Source organism: Archocentrus centrarchus, chromosome 7, assembly GCF_007364275.1.
Source record: "Archocentrus centrarchus isolate MPI-CPG fArcCen1 chromosome 7, fArcCen1, whole genome shotgun sequence".
Classification (NCBI taxonomy): domain Eukaryota; kingdom Metazoa; phylum Chordata; class Actinopteri; order Cichliformes; family Cichlidae; genus Archocentrus; species Archocentrus centrarchus.
Genome location: NC_044352.1, coordinates 7,538,547 through 7,555,422, shown reverse-complemented (window position 1 = coordinate 7,555,422; position 16,876 = coordinate 7,538,547). Strand labels below are relative to the sequence as shown.

Genomic DNA, 16,876 nt, shown 5'->3' with positions numbered 1-16,876 from the left:
CTTAGTGTTGTTAACTTGGAAATTGGAAAGCAGATTTTTTTTTCCCCACATTTAGCTGAATCATTTTGACAAGACGTGATGATACTCCTGTCACACACACAACATAGCAAAGTGAAAGATGGGAGTAAAAGCAGTGGGCTGTCCTTTTACACACCTCCTGTTTTTTTGGCTCTTCTGACCATGACAGCTGGCGTCATTTGCATCGCTGTTTGCCAGAAAGCAGCACTACAAACAATCTGGCCTTTATACCACATTCTTGATGGCGTGTTTCTAATAAATGGCAAATTATGTTGGTTGGTGTCAATTTACTGGTCAATCTAGCCGGAGCCGCTTCTCCTCCACATTGAAAGGAGCCATTTGAGATGGTTCGGTCATCTGACTATGATGTCTCCTTGAGCGACTACTGGGGTAAGGTGTTTCATGTATGTGCTACAGGATAGGAGTCCCAGGACACATTGGAGAGATTGTATCTCTCAGCTTGCTTGGAAACACCCCAGTGCTTCCCAGGAAGAGGTGGCTGGGGAGAGGGAGGTCTGGGTTTCTCTGATTAGACTGCTGCCCCCATGACCTGGACCTGGATAAGCTGCAGAAATTAGATGTATAGATGGATGGTTTTGTTTGGCAAAGACACACATTTGGTGATCCAAACCACTTTATGAACAGCTGCATGCTGAGGCTAAGAACAGGGTTAATAAGAGTAGTGTGAGTGGTTCCCTATAACGCTGTGTATTCTTAACCAAAAAGATTAGCTGAAAAATGCTATATAGAATAGCAGTTATCTGTGGGTTTATCACTAAGTGATTCTTCTCAGTCATTTAATATAAAAACATTTCATAGAGAAGCTTTAAGATCTTTGGTAATGAGGTTTTAATGCTTCAAACTGCAAAATATGGTCACAGTAGCCCCTGCTTAGCACCCAACCACCTCAGAATCAGCTGATTAACATCATTAACGAAGGTATGGGAATTTTTACCCTCATGCTACGAATATTTTTAGTTACAGCCCACTGTCACAATGAATATTTTTAGTACATAGCAGTAGGTTGGAAGTTTCTGACTTCTTTTTAAAATTCATTTTATTAATTTTTTTCTCTATTTTTGAGCCCTCGTTGCTTCATAAGTTCAGGAGATATTCACAGAAAGTTCAGGGCAGAAAAACGTGTTTAAGCTCTGTTTAAAAACTGCAACCAAATACCTTTTACACCCACTCTATGTGTCATAGTTAAAGCCAGAATCCCGCCTTTCTAGCACAAATGTTTCCGTATCCAAATTTGAGCAGCAGTATCATAGTAATATCACAGTAATTATCATCTTGGATATCTGATCTGTTTTCTGGTAATTCAGTGGAGAAAACTTCAAAGTACATTTTGGGTAAATCACCTTGTGGCGGATCAAACAAGTTATGGCATATGAAAGGTCTCATTTTTTCCCCCACATTTTGATACCAGACTCATCTTCTAGCTTTGATTCTTACTTTATAATAGTTACAAAATGTATCGCTGAAACCTGGAAAAGTAACTTTGATTAATGTGACCTGTCTACACGTGTTAGCACCAAACAACTTTAGGTCCCAGAGCTCCACTTACATTGAGCAAAAAGTAGTTGGATTATAAAGAATGCCCTTTTTTTTTTATCATTTATGTATAAAAAAAGTACATCTGTTGCAGTTTGCTGTGAGATGTACCACTGAGTTTCACACTCAAGCACAGACCCAAAGTATTGATATAATGACAGTGAAATGTGGAAAAAGCAAAAGCTTGTCCACACAGCTCAGTGGAAAGAAAATCAGTGTGACGAGCCTTCAGCACAGACAAACAAGATGGACAATGACTTCTGTCTCCATCCATATATTGTCTCTTCAGGAAGTGCAAACACTAGTGTTTTTGTTTTTTAAATTTGAGCGGAACCAGTGACAGCAGTTCACCGCCCCTGCTAGACCCGTTTTGCTTGGCAAATCCACATCTTTTAAAAGCCACACTTCCAGGTCGAATGGCTAATTTTCGTAATCTGTTAATCCACAGATTCCATCCATCCATTTTCTTAGCTGCTTGTCCAGTTCAGGGTCGTGGAGGGGCTGGAATCTATCCAAGCTGTTCTAGTGTGAGATCGTCAGTCTGTCACAGGGCTAACGTGGAGAGAACTGCAATCATTCACGCTGACATGCACACCGACGGCCAGTTTACAATCACCAATTAACCAAAACTCCTCGACATTCATGTCTTTGGACTGCTCTGTGCCGTTCTAAACACTGCATCACTATGCCACCCACTAATCTGCGAATTATCTTAATTAATTAATAAGTTAAAGAGTGGCTTCATAGTCTAGTGGTCTACACATTTGCTTAACAAGCGAAAGGTCCCTAGTTCGGTTACAAGTACGGACACAAATCCCTTTGGGTTTGTATCAGGAAGGGCATCTGGTGTAAAAATGTGACAAGGGAGCAGCCGGAAGTAGCTAATTAATCGGTTAAATTTCTTTATCCAACCATAATTCGTACTGTCATGTGAGATAAAAACAATTATACTACTCAAAAAAAACAAACAAAAAAAATTAAAGGAACACTTTTCAGTCAGAGTATAGCATTAAGTCAGTTAAACTTCTGGGATATTGATCTGGTAAATAGCAGAGGGGGTTGTTAATCAGTTTAAGCTGCTTTTGTTGTTCATGAAATTAACAACAGGTTTGAGGGGCAACAATAAGACAATCCCTAAACAGGAATGGTTTTACAGGTGGCGGCTACTGACATTTTTCCCTCCTCATCTTTTCGATGATGATTTTCATTTCCATCCAATGACGTGCCAGCCTTTCCATTCATATATATATTTTTGTGAGCAGAACATTTAGCATTTTTTTTCTTGGGAAAAGACAGACATGCTTAACCGACAAGCCACTCGGTAATCAGCTGATGCATCTCTAAATGTTGACTTTCTGTTTGAAATGTGTCTTCGAGCTTGAGTTGAGATAACTCTGCTGACATCACTGTGACATCATCCAGGTTGTTTATTTATTTATTTTCACACAGATGGTTTTCAGAAGTAACAGGATACCCTGTACAAGTGGTTTACCAGGCTGCATAATCCTCAGAGGAACCATCTGGTGATTTTATGTCTATAAACATGGTGGATTGTCCCTTTTTTAAAAAACAAACAAAAAAAAAAAACCTACTAAAATTCTTAAAAGATGACAAACAGAGCTGGTAATTTTCTCCAGAACATCTTTTTCATGATTTCCCGTTTAACATCCTTTTCCATTATCTGTTTGTTTTCCCTGTAAAACTGATCCAGACTGAACAAAAAAGGTACCATCAATATAGATTTAAAAGTCCGTTGATGGCAATGTTGACAGATTTATTTCCTTTTCCTCCCCTTGGTCAGCACTTTGGAAAGAAACCAAACTCAACTCCCTCATTTGACCTCGTGCCCCTGTGGGGGTCAAAGTTCAAACAAAGTTCTAAATCAAGCTAGGGAGTTGAGCTCAGGCACGAAGAAGCAGCTATTCTAAAATTTGCCGGCTGAATTCGATGGCAGACCCGCAGCTTGTCACATGGAAAATCAATCCACGTTTCAGAAGAAAGAGACCAGGTTCAGTGTGAGTTTTCATGAGTCAGCCTGGATATGTGTGTGAGCTTGTTTGGTAAGAGTGAGTAGAGAGGGGTGGGGTTGATTATTACTGCTTGTGTCTGCTGTAGTAAATAGAGCGAGCCTCTCAGCTCTGTCGCATTCTGTTGATTCCACCATGTGTCACATTGACTACGTCACCCTGAAGCTCTGGATTATTGTAGGAACCTTAAAAACACAGAAAGTACAGAGCAAAATCTAGAGATTCAGTTTGGAACTAAAACTTTCACCACCTGCTTCTTATCGGACCTTGGAGATCTCAATCTGTTACCTTTGCTGAAGAGTGGAGTTTTTCCATGGCAAGTAAAGATCACGTAGATTGTTTTTCCTGATTCTACAGTTATGGTACTTTGAATGTTTACTTTTTTGTTAAGATATGTGAGATAAAGTCATCCTGGTACAGCTGGGAGAAATGCCTTGCTTTAGCAGCTTTTTAATTCATGCTAAAGTTCAGCAAAACTAGGATTAAATCTTTATACTATCGCTTTCACTAGCTGATTAATTAGTGGCTCATTCTGTCTAGTCCAAAATCTAAATATGTTGAATGCTTTATATGGGAATAAGTCAAGTTCTCTCATTTGAGAAGCTGTCAGATTTTGGGGGCTGCTTTTCTTGACAGATGTCTGATATGACAGATTTATTGCTTCAGAGTAAACGGGTCTGCAGTTACAGTTTTGGTTTTTTTGGGTAGTACTTGTCTTTCTGCGTTTTGTGAGACCCTGTAGGTGTCGTCTACATCTGTGCAGACCAGCACTTTAAGTCTGTATTTCCTCGTATGTCTGCATATTTCACATCTGCTTCTTATATCAACAGACCAGTGTACACCATGGCACCCACCGCTGTTCTCTCCTTTCCATATTCTTTATACCAAACTGGAAGTGGTTTCCAAATAATCAATTTCCAAGTCGTATTCGGAACATCTTTCATCCAAATCAGCATTCATTGAAAGTTCTCATTTCTCTTGGAATAGCCAGTTCTCTTTTTTTTTTTTTCCCCTCTCACTTCCTCCTTTTTTGGTCTTGCTCACCGCCCTCCTGTCTATCTCTCCCTCTTCTCCTACCCTGAAGCTATGGATCGGAAGGCGGTTGCGTCACAGTCCAGCCAGCATTGACTGATACAGCAGTCAGTACACTTGACTTTGTTGAAGCAGAGAGAGAGCAGCTGCTGGGTGAGTGGTGTTTCCTTCATGGAGTTGCATTGATTGTCTTTAATGGTGAATGGAGTCGTTTAGTTCTTCAGTTAGGCAGTTTTTCTCCCTGAGAGGCACGCTGAGTGTGTTTTTATTTATTTTTCCTCCGTGACAGCACAGTGACAGTAGCGTGTGTCATCTGGGTGTCCTGTAAATATTGGACTGAGTAGCAGAAGCTGGGGGTCAGCTGTGTTTCCGCTGAAGTCAGTCTGAACTTTATTTACATTTCAGTCTGTTTAGCTCACTTTAATAATCTTCTAAACTCTTGCTATCTATAAGGAAGATGAGAATGGAGGATTTTTTTTGAAGGGTGCTGGCATTAATTTGAAGAGTGGGGGGGGGGGGGGGGGGGGGGGGGGGGCTGTAGTAAAATGAGCTGTGAAAAAAATGAAGAGGTAATATTTTTCTTGGGTAAACTTCACTGCATGTTGAAACATAACTTTGAATGGAATGCGTAGTCTACTTTTCCCCCCAAAAAAGAGTAGCAGTATTTCCTGTGAGCATGTTTGTTCCTGAGTCCATTACTTTCTGTGGCAAAGTCAGAGAGCTGTGTGCTGGCAGATGGACCTTTGGGAAGCATCTCATTTCGCCTTTAGATTGTTTGTCTAGTGCTCTGCTGCATTTGACTGTTTGTTTGTTTGTTTGTTTGTTTGTTTGTTTTGGGGGGGGGGGTGCGTCCATGGCACACTCATTCACAGTAAAGTTAATGAGTAGATGGAGAAAACACCCCACATAATTTGTGTGCAGTATATATCACCAGAAGAGGAAGTAGATTTTATTTTAAATGTCTTTTGTCATTGCAGTATTAACATACATATTCATGTATATTAATACTGCAACACTGCAACAGTATTTATATGATGGTAATACAGAGTAGGTAGTACAGCGTGTAATCTGGGAAAACCCAGTCCTTGTTCATCATGTGTCACTTTGCAGAGGAGGATGACATTAAGAAATACTGTATACGGTTACTGTTATCTGCAGTGACACAAACTCTAAATGAGCCTGATATGTCTCCTGTTGGGGTAATTCATCTCTGTTTAGACCGTATTAATCAGTTTAACTGGCAGTCTGATACAGGAGCACTGACACTGCAAGAAACACATGAGCCAGATGATCACACGAGCTTATTTTGAAGTGAAAACACGTTAAAGTGATTACCCAAACTCTCTGATGTAAACATCCACCACAGTTGACAGACTGACTTCCTGCTTCAACTGAGATCTGCTGTACTTACCGTAGCTGTGCAAACATTTCATATTCCTGTGGCCGATTTGTTTCGCCTGTCCTCTGAGTTTTATCTCAAACTAAAGATAAACTAACTAAACTGTTTTACTTTATTGTTAATGGAGCTCTTAGAAGAACATTGTTCAATATCACAAGGTGCACCATTTGGATTAAATGTGGACTTTGCATATTCTCCCGGGGGCTTGCCTGGGTTCTCTCCGGGTACTCCTCCCACAGTCCAAAGACATGCATGTTAAATGTAATTGACTTTAGTTGTGGTTGTGTGTCTGTGTGTTGCCCCTGCAATAGACTGTCCTCATGTCCAGGGTGTACCTGGACATGAGGACAGTCAACCCCTTATAAAAGTAAATCTTTTATAAGTGTCTGTATGTGACAAGTTAGGCGTGAGGCCCATCCCACTATTGCTACAAACCCTCAATGCACAGATGCTAGCATGACTTTGACACAACGGCAGCATTTGATGCCCTGGGAATGAGAACAGGGACCATCCTACAAGGACCATCGGCTGGTGAGGACTTTTACTTGCTTCCCAGAAATATACAGCTTTAGACTTTGCCATTTATAGTATTTTTATAATGGCATTTAAAAAAGAAAAAGCTGTTATTCCAGCACCACTTTCAAAATCACATAGCCATTCATAAAATTAGGATAAATCAGGGACCTTTCTGAACATCATGGAAGAATTCATCTAAAAGTTCATCTGACCTTCAACTGATTTGCTATGAACGAAAACCTTTGGTAGGGGTCTTATTTTGAAAGGTTACCATAAATGTTGGCATTAATAAGCTACATCTGATAACAACAAAACGGAGTTAACTCAATTAAAATGATTCACCTGACTTGCTGGCAATTTTCTTTTTTTTAAAGTAGTAAATCTAGTCCTGCAAACATAGTAAAAGCTGGAGATCTAAGGAGGATATAAATTATCACTTATACGTGTCCACTGTTCAAGTGGGCAGCATGCCATTAGGTTGTATATCCTTGCGCTGTGTTTTATTTCCACTTGCCTTTGAATGACATCATCCCTTGTTAACTGCCCCTCCTGCTTGCAGTTGATCTCTGATGTTTATTGAATGGGTACTAGCACCAGAATTTACCACTGTCGGGCTTTTTATGAGTATACTCAAGTCTCACACTCTCACACACACAGACACACTCACACAGACACACATATATACATATTTGGCTCTCTTTTGGAAGGATGAAACACAACAAGTGCCTCTGTTTGAGTAAATCCATGTGTGTGCGAGGCATCAGGCCTGTACTGTACCACGGTGAGGGAGAGTCAGTTAATGAGGAACAGGCAGACAGACAGTTGTGTTGCATAAGGGCCGCAGTAAAAAAAAAAAAACTGGGCCCTGGCTGTCGTCCTCCGCCCCCTCACTCAGCCAGAGGACAGATGGCAGCAGAAGAAAGCGAGTGAGCAGCAGCGGCGCTCTCCAATGGCACTTCTCAACAGATGCATTGTTTATTTATTGAAAAATAAATCAGACGTGGGCCTGGCCTGCCCAGGCTCCCTCTTTGATCTCCTGCTGCCTTACTCTGCGCTGTTTTCAATCCCACCTACTGGGCCACAGCTAATGGCAACTCTGTGTAATGTTTAGGAAAGTAGGCCCGCTCCAGCATACACAGGGAGGACCTATGGGGCTGTGTGCTTTGCTCCCAAGAGGACAATGAAAAAAGGGGCGCTTAAGAAAAAAGTAGTTGAAAAAGAAACACGGCTTGAGGAAAAGCACACTCATTCTACAGGCATCTGAACCTTTTCACAGATAATCCCTCATGCTTAATGTAGTAGCTGATATCGTATTTTTTTAGTTGTGTGCAGGACGATGAGAAGGAGGAGAGAGAGCACCTGGCATAGTCGGATTGTTTTTTTGTTTTTCTAAAATCTGCTCAAAGGCGCGGGGTTGAAATCGGAGACTGAATATAAAAGAGTAAGAGTCTAGATCTAAACAGTGAGGCCAGTTTATCGGTGCCTTAAATCTGCATTATTTCTAATCGCCAGCAGGGGGCGACTGCTCTGGTTTCTTAAATGGTATTGAAGGCTATAGGAAAACAACACTGGCTCAGCATCAGTGTTGCCAACTTAGCGACTTTGTCGCTAGATTTAGCGGCTTTTCAGGCCCCCCAGCAAGTTTTTTTTCCAAAAAGTGACTAGTGACAAATTTAGTGAGTTTTCCCAGTGATGTCGGCGACTTTTGGAGTTTTTTGTTAACCTTAAATCCTCCAATATCGCCGTGCTTTGTGTGCACACAGCCCAAGAGTACCTGGCTGTTATGCACCGTAAGTCACGTGACCTTAATAACGGAAGTGGGTCTGTTTGTGTCCTCGTGATGCAGCCGGTGGATATGATGCCACATTGAGTGGGTGGGCCCGTTGCTGTGATACGTCAGCGTATGTGTTTATGGATTTACTGAGCTGGCTGAAATCCTGCTGACTGAAGGATGGAAGTTTGTTCATTCAGTCTGTTTACATGTTTGTTATCTTACACAGGAGGAAGCACTTTGGTGAAGTCCACTTCACTACAGACTGGCTTTTTAAAGAATGAGTCAACCTTTTGCTATTTTTGTTCTGTATCTTTTCTGTTTACATTTTAATAGCACGGCTGTGGGTCTTTTGTTATGGAGGAAAAAAGCATTAATTTATTTGAGGAGCATTTTTATTTAAATATGCCAGTGGTTTATTTATGAGCAATTTCTCATGTACATCTACAGCTGAATGTTAATAAAAGTGTCTGTGTGACATCTGGGACATGTAGGTTTGACTCAAGATATAGTTCGTAAATTGCCATTTGGGTAAAAAATATCCCTATAAAAAATAGCCCTAGTAGTTCTAAACATATTTAGTGTTTTTTCTTCACTTTTTGTCTCTACAAAAATGTTATTCCTCTCTCCTACAGCACTGATTGCAACTACATGCAAATAACCAATTATGCAATTAGGTGATGATGTCATACAGCAACTTCTAGTGACTTTTAGGACAGCCAATAGCTACTTTCCTTACTGAGGAGTTGGCAACAGTGCTCAGCATGTCCAGTTTTAAAAGACCATCACAGCGAAATCCTCAGGTTGAGTCTTTAATGTGGGGCTTAACAAACCAATTGGCGACATCTTGCAGGTGTTTATAAAGGGTGAAAAGCACTTCAGTTCACCTACAGAGGGTCTTAAACTCTACTGGAGGGATGGGGCACTATATTTCCTCATTTGGTGTTTTAATAATAGTCGTGGACAGCAGTCTCCAACCCCAGTGGTCCCAAATCTCCCGTAGGTGTTCGGTGGACTTGAGATTTGATGGCTTGTTCACATTATCTTGCTCTGTAGATGGGAGCAGGAAAGAGATAATCAGTCAGAAAAGCTTCTCATTGATTTTCAGTGACCCTTCCCACCAAGGGGACAAATCAGTTATCTTTTAATTAGTCAGTGGATCCCCTCAGAGTAGCTGGCAGTGATTCAGGTTATATAATATCTGTTTGAACTACAGTGTCTTAGTGCATTTAGCTTTATTTCCCAGAGAAGGCAGGGTACCCTTGTGTTTGTGTAGTGTCTGGTATTTATGCAGGCAGGTCAAACGTTCGTACATTAGTGTATTTGACTGAAAAAATCAGACAGTGTTTATCTGCCTTTAAGTCTTAGACTATGAACCACTGGTGATGTGTACTTATGTCTGAGTTATCTTTAATTATTTTTGATGTTCTAGACTGTGTGAGTTCATCTGGCCAAAGTCTGTCTGGGTGTTTAACTGACTTCACTGCAGTCATTCTATTTGAACAAGACTGTGCATGACTGTTGCTGGTCTAGTGCTAAGCAATCATTTGTGTGCGTGGGTGTTTATTGGGATGCACTTGAGCATTTTTCTTTCCGTGTGTGTGTGTGTGTGTGTGTGTGTAAGGGGGAGGGGGGGGGGGGGTGACAAGCCTTAGGAGTGGTGGTGGTGGTTGACGGCTGGAAGAAGGTGAGAGGTTGACTTGTAGCAGGCTTGTCCAGCCCCCCTCATAACTGATGAGCAGCGGTGTTGATGCTAACATAACTGACTGCTGAGGAGAATCTCTACCAGTTGCCAAATCAGTCAATGCTTGCATGTTAGGACAGGATCTTAATGCAGCCTCTTCTTTGGGAGTGGAGCGATGGCAAGCATCAAAGTTGGCCTGTTTAATTAAACACACTGTACCTGGATGTCACCTGCAGTCTCAACAAAGACCGGAGTGCAGTAAGCTCTTTCAGCAGCTGACAGAAGGTCGACCCAAACAATATATTTTAACTTAAACAAACAAATTGTTCATTATCCTCAGTATGAAGCATGTTTTGTGTTGATTCAGGATACCTTTGATTTCATGTTCTCTATAGTGTGTGTGTGTGTGTGTGTGTGTGTGTGTGTGTGTGTGTGTGTGTGGTGTGGTGGTGTGGTGGACGGGGTAGGGTGGGGTGGGAGATGGTTGATGACAGCCACTTTGAACAATGATAGGGAGCTGAGTTTGTTCTATGGGTGTGGGCACCACTATGACAAACAGCTGTGTGTGTGTGTGTGTGTGTGTATGTTCCAGTAGAAGAGTTTTGTATAGGAACTTTTTAACAATAACGCAATGAAAAAATATTGTTTTAATTCCTTTTGAGGTATTTGTTTCTCTCTCAGCTGCAGAAGGTTTACATCTATTACATATTAATCTTACCCCTCTGCATACTCACACTTCCACCCTGGTAAATAAATACACTCTAAAAGTAAAAACTTATCAAAGAGGACTTATTATGCTCATTTCATTTCAGATGCCAGAAAAAGCGCTGCTTTAAAGCAACTTTATTTTGATTAGCCGCCCCTCATGAGCAGAAGGCTTGAATAGCAGGTGGGTCGGGATTTTGTGCTCATAGCCAGAGCTGTGTGTCTCAGATAAGCATGTTAGCGACGTCCCCTCTGTTTGATATCATTCAGAGCCAAGAGTAGGAAAAAAAACCTGTGTGAAAACTAATGTTTATAGCTGTGGCCATTTTTAATATAAGCATCCACCAAAAAAAAAAAAAAAACCCTTAATTTCTTCTTCTGGGAAGTTAATTCTGACTCACATTGCCACATCTCATTGTCTTCTTCAAGCTGTTAGCCCTCCTCCCTGTTTCTAATTGAAAAACACAGCTTATTATTCACCAGCTGTTTGTTTCATGTGTTTCATGTGTAAACCTTTGTCTGCACTGAGCCTAGCCCTGTTTGGGACCGCCTCATCGACTGCATGAAGACGGCCAATTAGTCAAAAAAGGATTCACTTGTAAGAATAAAACGCATAGTTTAAGAACACTTCTGGCTAAGCATAAACCTCAACTTGCTGGCTCAACTCTTTTGAAGTGTGGTGTCAACTTTGCCGAGCGACAGTAAGGGTGGGATTAACTGTTATCAGCGATTTCAAACAGTACTTTTGGTTTTACGAGCAATGGTACACCGCGGATGAGGATAAACTGACAGGACATTCGGTTACAGCAGCGTACATGTTTTCCCGGAGCTTTTCAATGCAAACCATCCGGGGCTGTCTACTGTGCAGTGGATGAGACATTCCTGAACAGGGTTATACTGGGCCAGAGTCTGTGAGTAAAAACAAAAATCACTCTGCAGCACCGTTGATGATGACAGATAAGTGTTTTTTTTTTTTTTGTAGTTGAATAAGGCAGAATGGTGTGTCTTTACAGAAAATAAATTAATTTGCATCAAGTTTTAAGCTTATCAACTGAGAGGAATCCATATCCTGTGGCTCACGTACCCTCTCTTCTACTCCACCTTTAACATGATGCAAACGTTAACAGTGATGTGTCCTATTACATAAGCGCTAGGTGTTCTCTGGCAGGACAAGCTGTTCCGGAGGAAGGCTGAGTCAGGTTTGAGGGGGGAACTGAAGTCAGGCTGCAGACAGGCAGGAGTGTAGCTTTGGCTTTTGCATTACTGAGCAGGTTCTCTTCAAAGCAGCCCTGTGATGGATGAGCTTTGTATCGCACTCACTCAGCTCTGTAATCTGGGTTTGAATTTATCTGTGGCTTTTCCCTCAGTCTATCATATAATTCCACACACAAAGACTTATTAGCTGCCTGTGAGGATGTGGCAAGCTGTCTGCTCTTATTTAAAACTGTACTTAGGATACCAAAATTGTGATGGTGGTGCTCCAAACCCACAAATTCTATCTTTAATTAGAAATCATGTTTAAGAAATTTGAATCTAAACTCAAGATAACCGTCCTCCGCTGTGATGTCTAGGGTCAGCTGTGTGACGTAGCCTAGTATTCTGTAAAACAATTCATCTTCACTAAAATAAGCTTCAGTTGGAGTGTATGCGTGTGGATACAGACCGAGTTTGTGCTCCTGTATGGAGGATTGTGTCAAGGTAAATCTGATTCATCTCAGGAGACTCCAGTCATCTTCTTTTAAACAAAAACAGCTTTATTACAGCTGAGCAACTGCTGTGCTGCTCATCGATGACACAACTTTTGAACAGGCGTGCCCATATTTGTGAGTTCATTTGTGTATCTGGGAAGAATTGGCAAGCTGCAGGATGTGTGAAAACAGGGATACATAAGCATGTGCCACGTGGCATCGGATGTGCTAAGCCAAGATGAGGGGCCGCCGTTGGAGCCTGTGTGTGTGTGTGTGTGTGTGTGTGTGTGTGTGTGTGTGTGTGTGTATTCTCAGCTGTTGGGGAGTGGATGAAGGTGGGGCTGTGTGTGTGTTTTATCTACAGTCATGCCGCCCCAAACTACCCCCTCTAATCCCGGCAGATCTGAGAGCAGGCATGCAGGGGACTCACGCGACACTCACTCACATGACATATGTTGTCTCGCACGTATTCATACACTCACTGTCCGAAGCACGCGCGGCTTTCTGTCAGCTGTCTCGCACTGCCACCTCCGGCTTCATTTACACCCTCCCTCTCCACCTCAGCCCCTTTTTTTTTTTTTGTGTGTGTTTTGATCCAGACCCAGCAAAGGTTAATAAAAGTCAGGCTGCACCTGAATATCTCTCTCTGATAGGAGTGTTCAGCATTGCAGAAATCCCAGCTGTACATATCCTGAACTGCTACATAGCTCTGACAGGTACATCCCTCTAATGCTGGCTGTGAGATTACAGGCTTGTCTAGGTTTGCTTCACTTTTTTCCCATTTGGTGATTTTTTTTTTTTTGGTTCACCAGGAGATGCATTAGTCAGTATGACTATGATATTTTCATTTATCTTGGCTAAAACATCAGATTTTTTTTCAGCTGCTTTAGTTCCAGCAGGAATGTGAACGCCCTGACTTGATAGCGAGGGAGGCTTGCCTATCCTATTGTCTAAATATGGCGTCCTTTTTGCTCATACTTCTCTGGCCCGGCTATCTTTCTGTCTCCACACCTCATAGAGAACTTAGCATCCCTGTGTGATGAGACATTTGACGCTGCTGTTTGAAAATGCGTGCGCATGTGCTGACGTTGACTTCAGAGGAGTATAAAGCAGGTGATGTTATAACGGCTTGCTGTCACTTATCTGTGGCTGTTGAGTGGTGAGTTGAGGTGAATGAGTCATTCAGATGCGAGACACTGTAGTTATTTGTGCCTGCAAGTTACAGAACGTCATCGACTGGAGAAATGTCCTAACCCAGATATTCTCACTGTTCCTTTAATCCTCCTTTACCGCAGTCACCACAAAGTGAGCAATGCTTGCAGATACAGCTAATTGTTTTGACAGCTATTTGCTAAGTAGCTATGCCCATTTACAGTGTTTTTCACTGAAAAGTGGTCACGTGATTGCTATTGACTTAGAAACACAAATTTCAGTACCTAGGTCTACTTTATTACAGCTGAAATCTTTTTTTTTTTCATGGCCATTATTCCTGTTTGTAATATTACCAACAAACTGGCTTAACTACCTGCTGATCGACATGACAGCCCAAATGATAAAAATCAAGTTGTAATAAACTGGAATCACCCTTTAACCACATGTCTGTTCAGCACAGTGCACAAGGCCATTCTCTCATTAACTTCACAGCTCTTTCTTTCACTGTCGTCTCTCAGTCTCTATTTAAAACCTCTCTGGTTGAGGCTCTGTCTGGGTACAGTGACCCTGGGTGCATGAGAGGAAGGGAGGAGTCTGTGCTGGTGGTGGCAGAGGACAGAGAAGAGAGGAAAACGAGGAGAAGACCCTGGCTCGTGGAGTTCCGAGCGGGGCTGTTTAATCTCTGCAGGACTGTCAGATGGCTGTGACAGAGCACAGGCATCAATTAGGCTGCAAAATTAGGGGCTTTGTACTTCTGAAAAGCTTCTGGATGGACCTTTTTATTTTTCCTTCCTGCCTTGCCTTTATAGCTTCACTAGGACTGCTCACCCTTCCTTAACCTAACCGCTCACTCCCTTCCTCCCCCTTTTCTGTCGTCCTGCAGCTCTGCGATCTGCTCCTTTTTAAAATCTGCGATTATATCTGGCTAGACGTTGAGAGGAGGGGATTAATAAGGCAGCTTGTCAGTGTGGGTTGACAGGGCTGCATTGTACTGTGAATTAGCAGGACAAAAAGATGGCAAGTTAGATGTTTATTGGGGTCCTGGGGTCATGGATATTGAGCCAACTTGCAAAGAGTCCCATCTGCACAATGTGACTTTAGAGTGCCAACCCAGAGGACATTGGATTGTTCTTAAATCTTTTGTACCCACCTAAACTCCTTTTGTATATTGATATAGTGTCTTTGTGTATATTAGTGTGTCTTATTGCCTAAAATAGGCTTATGTAATGTGTATGGTGTCTATCTATAGTTGTTAACATGAAAGCTAGACTGGCTAGCTTGTGCTCAAATCACTGCTGTGCACCTACACGCACATTTACACACACTTGCACAGAGACACTGCTCCTCCTGAGCACATGGAAACAATGACAGGAAGTACATTAGCGGGACTTCCATTGTATCTCCCCATACATTCACGCTTCCTGAGCCGGGTGTGGGTGATGGTGAGGGAGACACAGGGTGGAGTGAGGAGGTGTACACAGAGAGCTCCCCTGGTGCTTCGCAATCCGTTGTTGATGTGGGGTGGGTGTATATGTCTGGGCCGGGAGATCCTTTAATCCTGCAGCCTTCTGCTGCATGTTGCGTCAGCTATGGGGCTTCTTGAGCTCTCTGGCCTGGAAGCGTTGCAGTTGCTGACCTGTGGTCAGTTTCATTGCTTCACCTCTGGGGATGCCATTAAGGATTAGGTGAGGGTAAGCTGGTCCTATGTCAGTGCATGAGCTGTAAAACTGAGTTTAAGTCAATTAGTTGTCATTCCACGGAGGGGGACGGATGGTGGGAAGGTGGGAGTCACCAAACCGCAGGAATGCCCACAGCAGCTTCTGTGGTCGTTTTAATTGTGGCCGAAACAATAGTCAGGCAGGGAGCTGTTTATTCTAAATGTGTGTGACTGTTTTGCCCTTTTCACTTTGGCCCAGTCATTTAAATTGTTTTTGTCTTTTAATGCAGAGACTTGATGTCCTTGGCAGTTATGTTGTTCTGACTTTCTCTTTTTCCCCTCTCTGTTGGTTTCTGTCTTTAGGTTTGCCACCACCCAGACTGTCAAGACTTGAATAGCAAAAGCCCCCTCCACCTGTGTGAGTCATGTGACTCGCGCTGTCATTCAGAGAACTCGGACAACATGCACTTTGACCGGCACCCCCGATTTGACTTGCAACCTCAAGGTAGACTCGCATGATTTCTTTATTTGGTATTCCCTCCCTGACAGGGATGACGTTGTAGGCCTTCACTGCGTGAATGTCAAGGACTCTCGGTTGTTGTTATCGTCTAAATAAGGCAGATCATGTAAATCACTTTCCTGTTGCACAGCTTAACAGTTTCCTTCCATGTGTTTGTTGTGAAATTCTTTATTTCAGCATTTTGGGATTTATCCCCATCGGTCGCCGCATGCACAATTGTGTACGTCACTTTCTATGGTTATATATCGTATATTCATTTTTCTGACATCCTAAAAATATTATGTAAACAGAAGATCTTTTCTTTTTCTCACAGTGAATGCCATTCTTCAGCCTAAAAAATAAAATAGAAAAATTTGTTAATTTTTACACATTGGGCAACAATACTACAAAGGAAGCACAACAAAGCCTGGCTTTCTTTGCCTCAGCTGGCTTAACAAAACCTAACATCATAGTTGGAGATGTCAGGTATCACAACGGCATTTATCAACTTTCTCTGTTTAAACTGGGCTTTCCGCTTCGGGCTCTGCGTGGGCACGCATAAAAAAGGTGTTTCACACGTCATATGAAACAAATGTCTGCACAAAATGATCACTATGAGTGGTGCCTTACTCCAATCAGAGACGTTATCAGATGGTGATGATAAAATGGCAACGGAAATGTATAAAGAACACAAAAAAACCTGTAAAATACAAAACTGTTGCAAATTAAACAAGATTAATGTTGCAGAAAATGGTTAATCTTGGGATCTCGTACACAGAGTGGTTAAAATAAACATTTTAATCAAGTTAATTATTTTATAGCACTCCTGCTGTTTGTTTCAAAGGCGACAGCGGCTGAAACTTTAACCTCCGTGCATTTAAACATTAGGTTAGGGAGCAGTAAGCTTTAATAAGAGTCATGGAAGTCACTTTAGTTTGTGAGCATCTCAAAGTGAAATTAATTTCATTTATTGATAAGTATTCTTGGTGCGTGTTCTGTGTTCTAGCAGCTGCAATTCCAGCAGTGTAACAGACTGAGCATCAGATTAGAATCAGCTATAAAAACTTTGATGTAAATCACAGTTTGTGCTTCATTCAGTGGTTTTAGTGAGGTACAGCATAACAACTTGAACACAGAAGAGACCATCTGTATTGTTCTCAACACGTGCTGTAAA

At 41.9% G+C, this 16,876-nt stretch overlaps 1 protein-coding gene across 3 annotated transcripts in view; it reads left to right on the top strand.

Moving 5' to 3' along the window:
- The window catches only part of plekhg5b (pleckstrin homology domain containing, family G (with RhoGef domain) member 5b), an 85,996-nt gene that overhangs the window by 41,937 nt on the left and 27,183 nt on the right, over positions 1 to 16,876 (top strand). For 2 of the 3 annotated variants that reach the window (XM_030733995.1, XM_030733996.1), the window contains exon 3: positions 15,567 to 15,708. In XM_030733995.1, the coding sequence (XP_030589855.1) occupies positions 15,567 to 15,708 (142 nt within the window). Of the gene's footprint in view, positions 1 to 4,676; positions 4,785 to 15,566; positions 15,709 to 16,876 lie in introns of those variants that run through there. The other variant, XM_030733997.1, reaches the window with a different exon arrangement.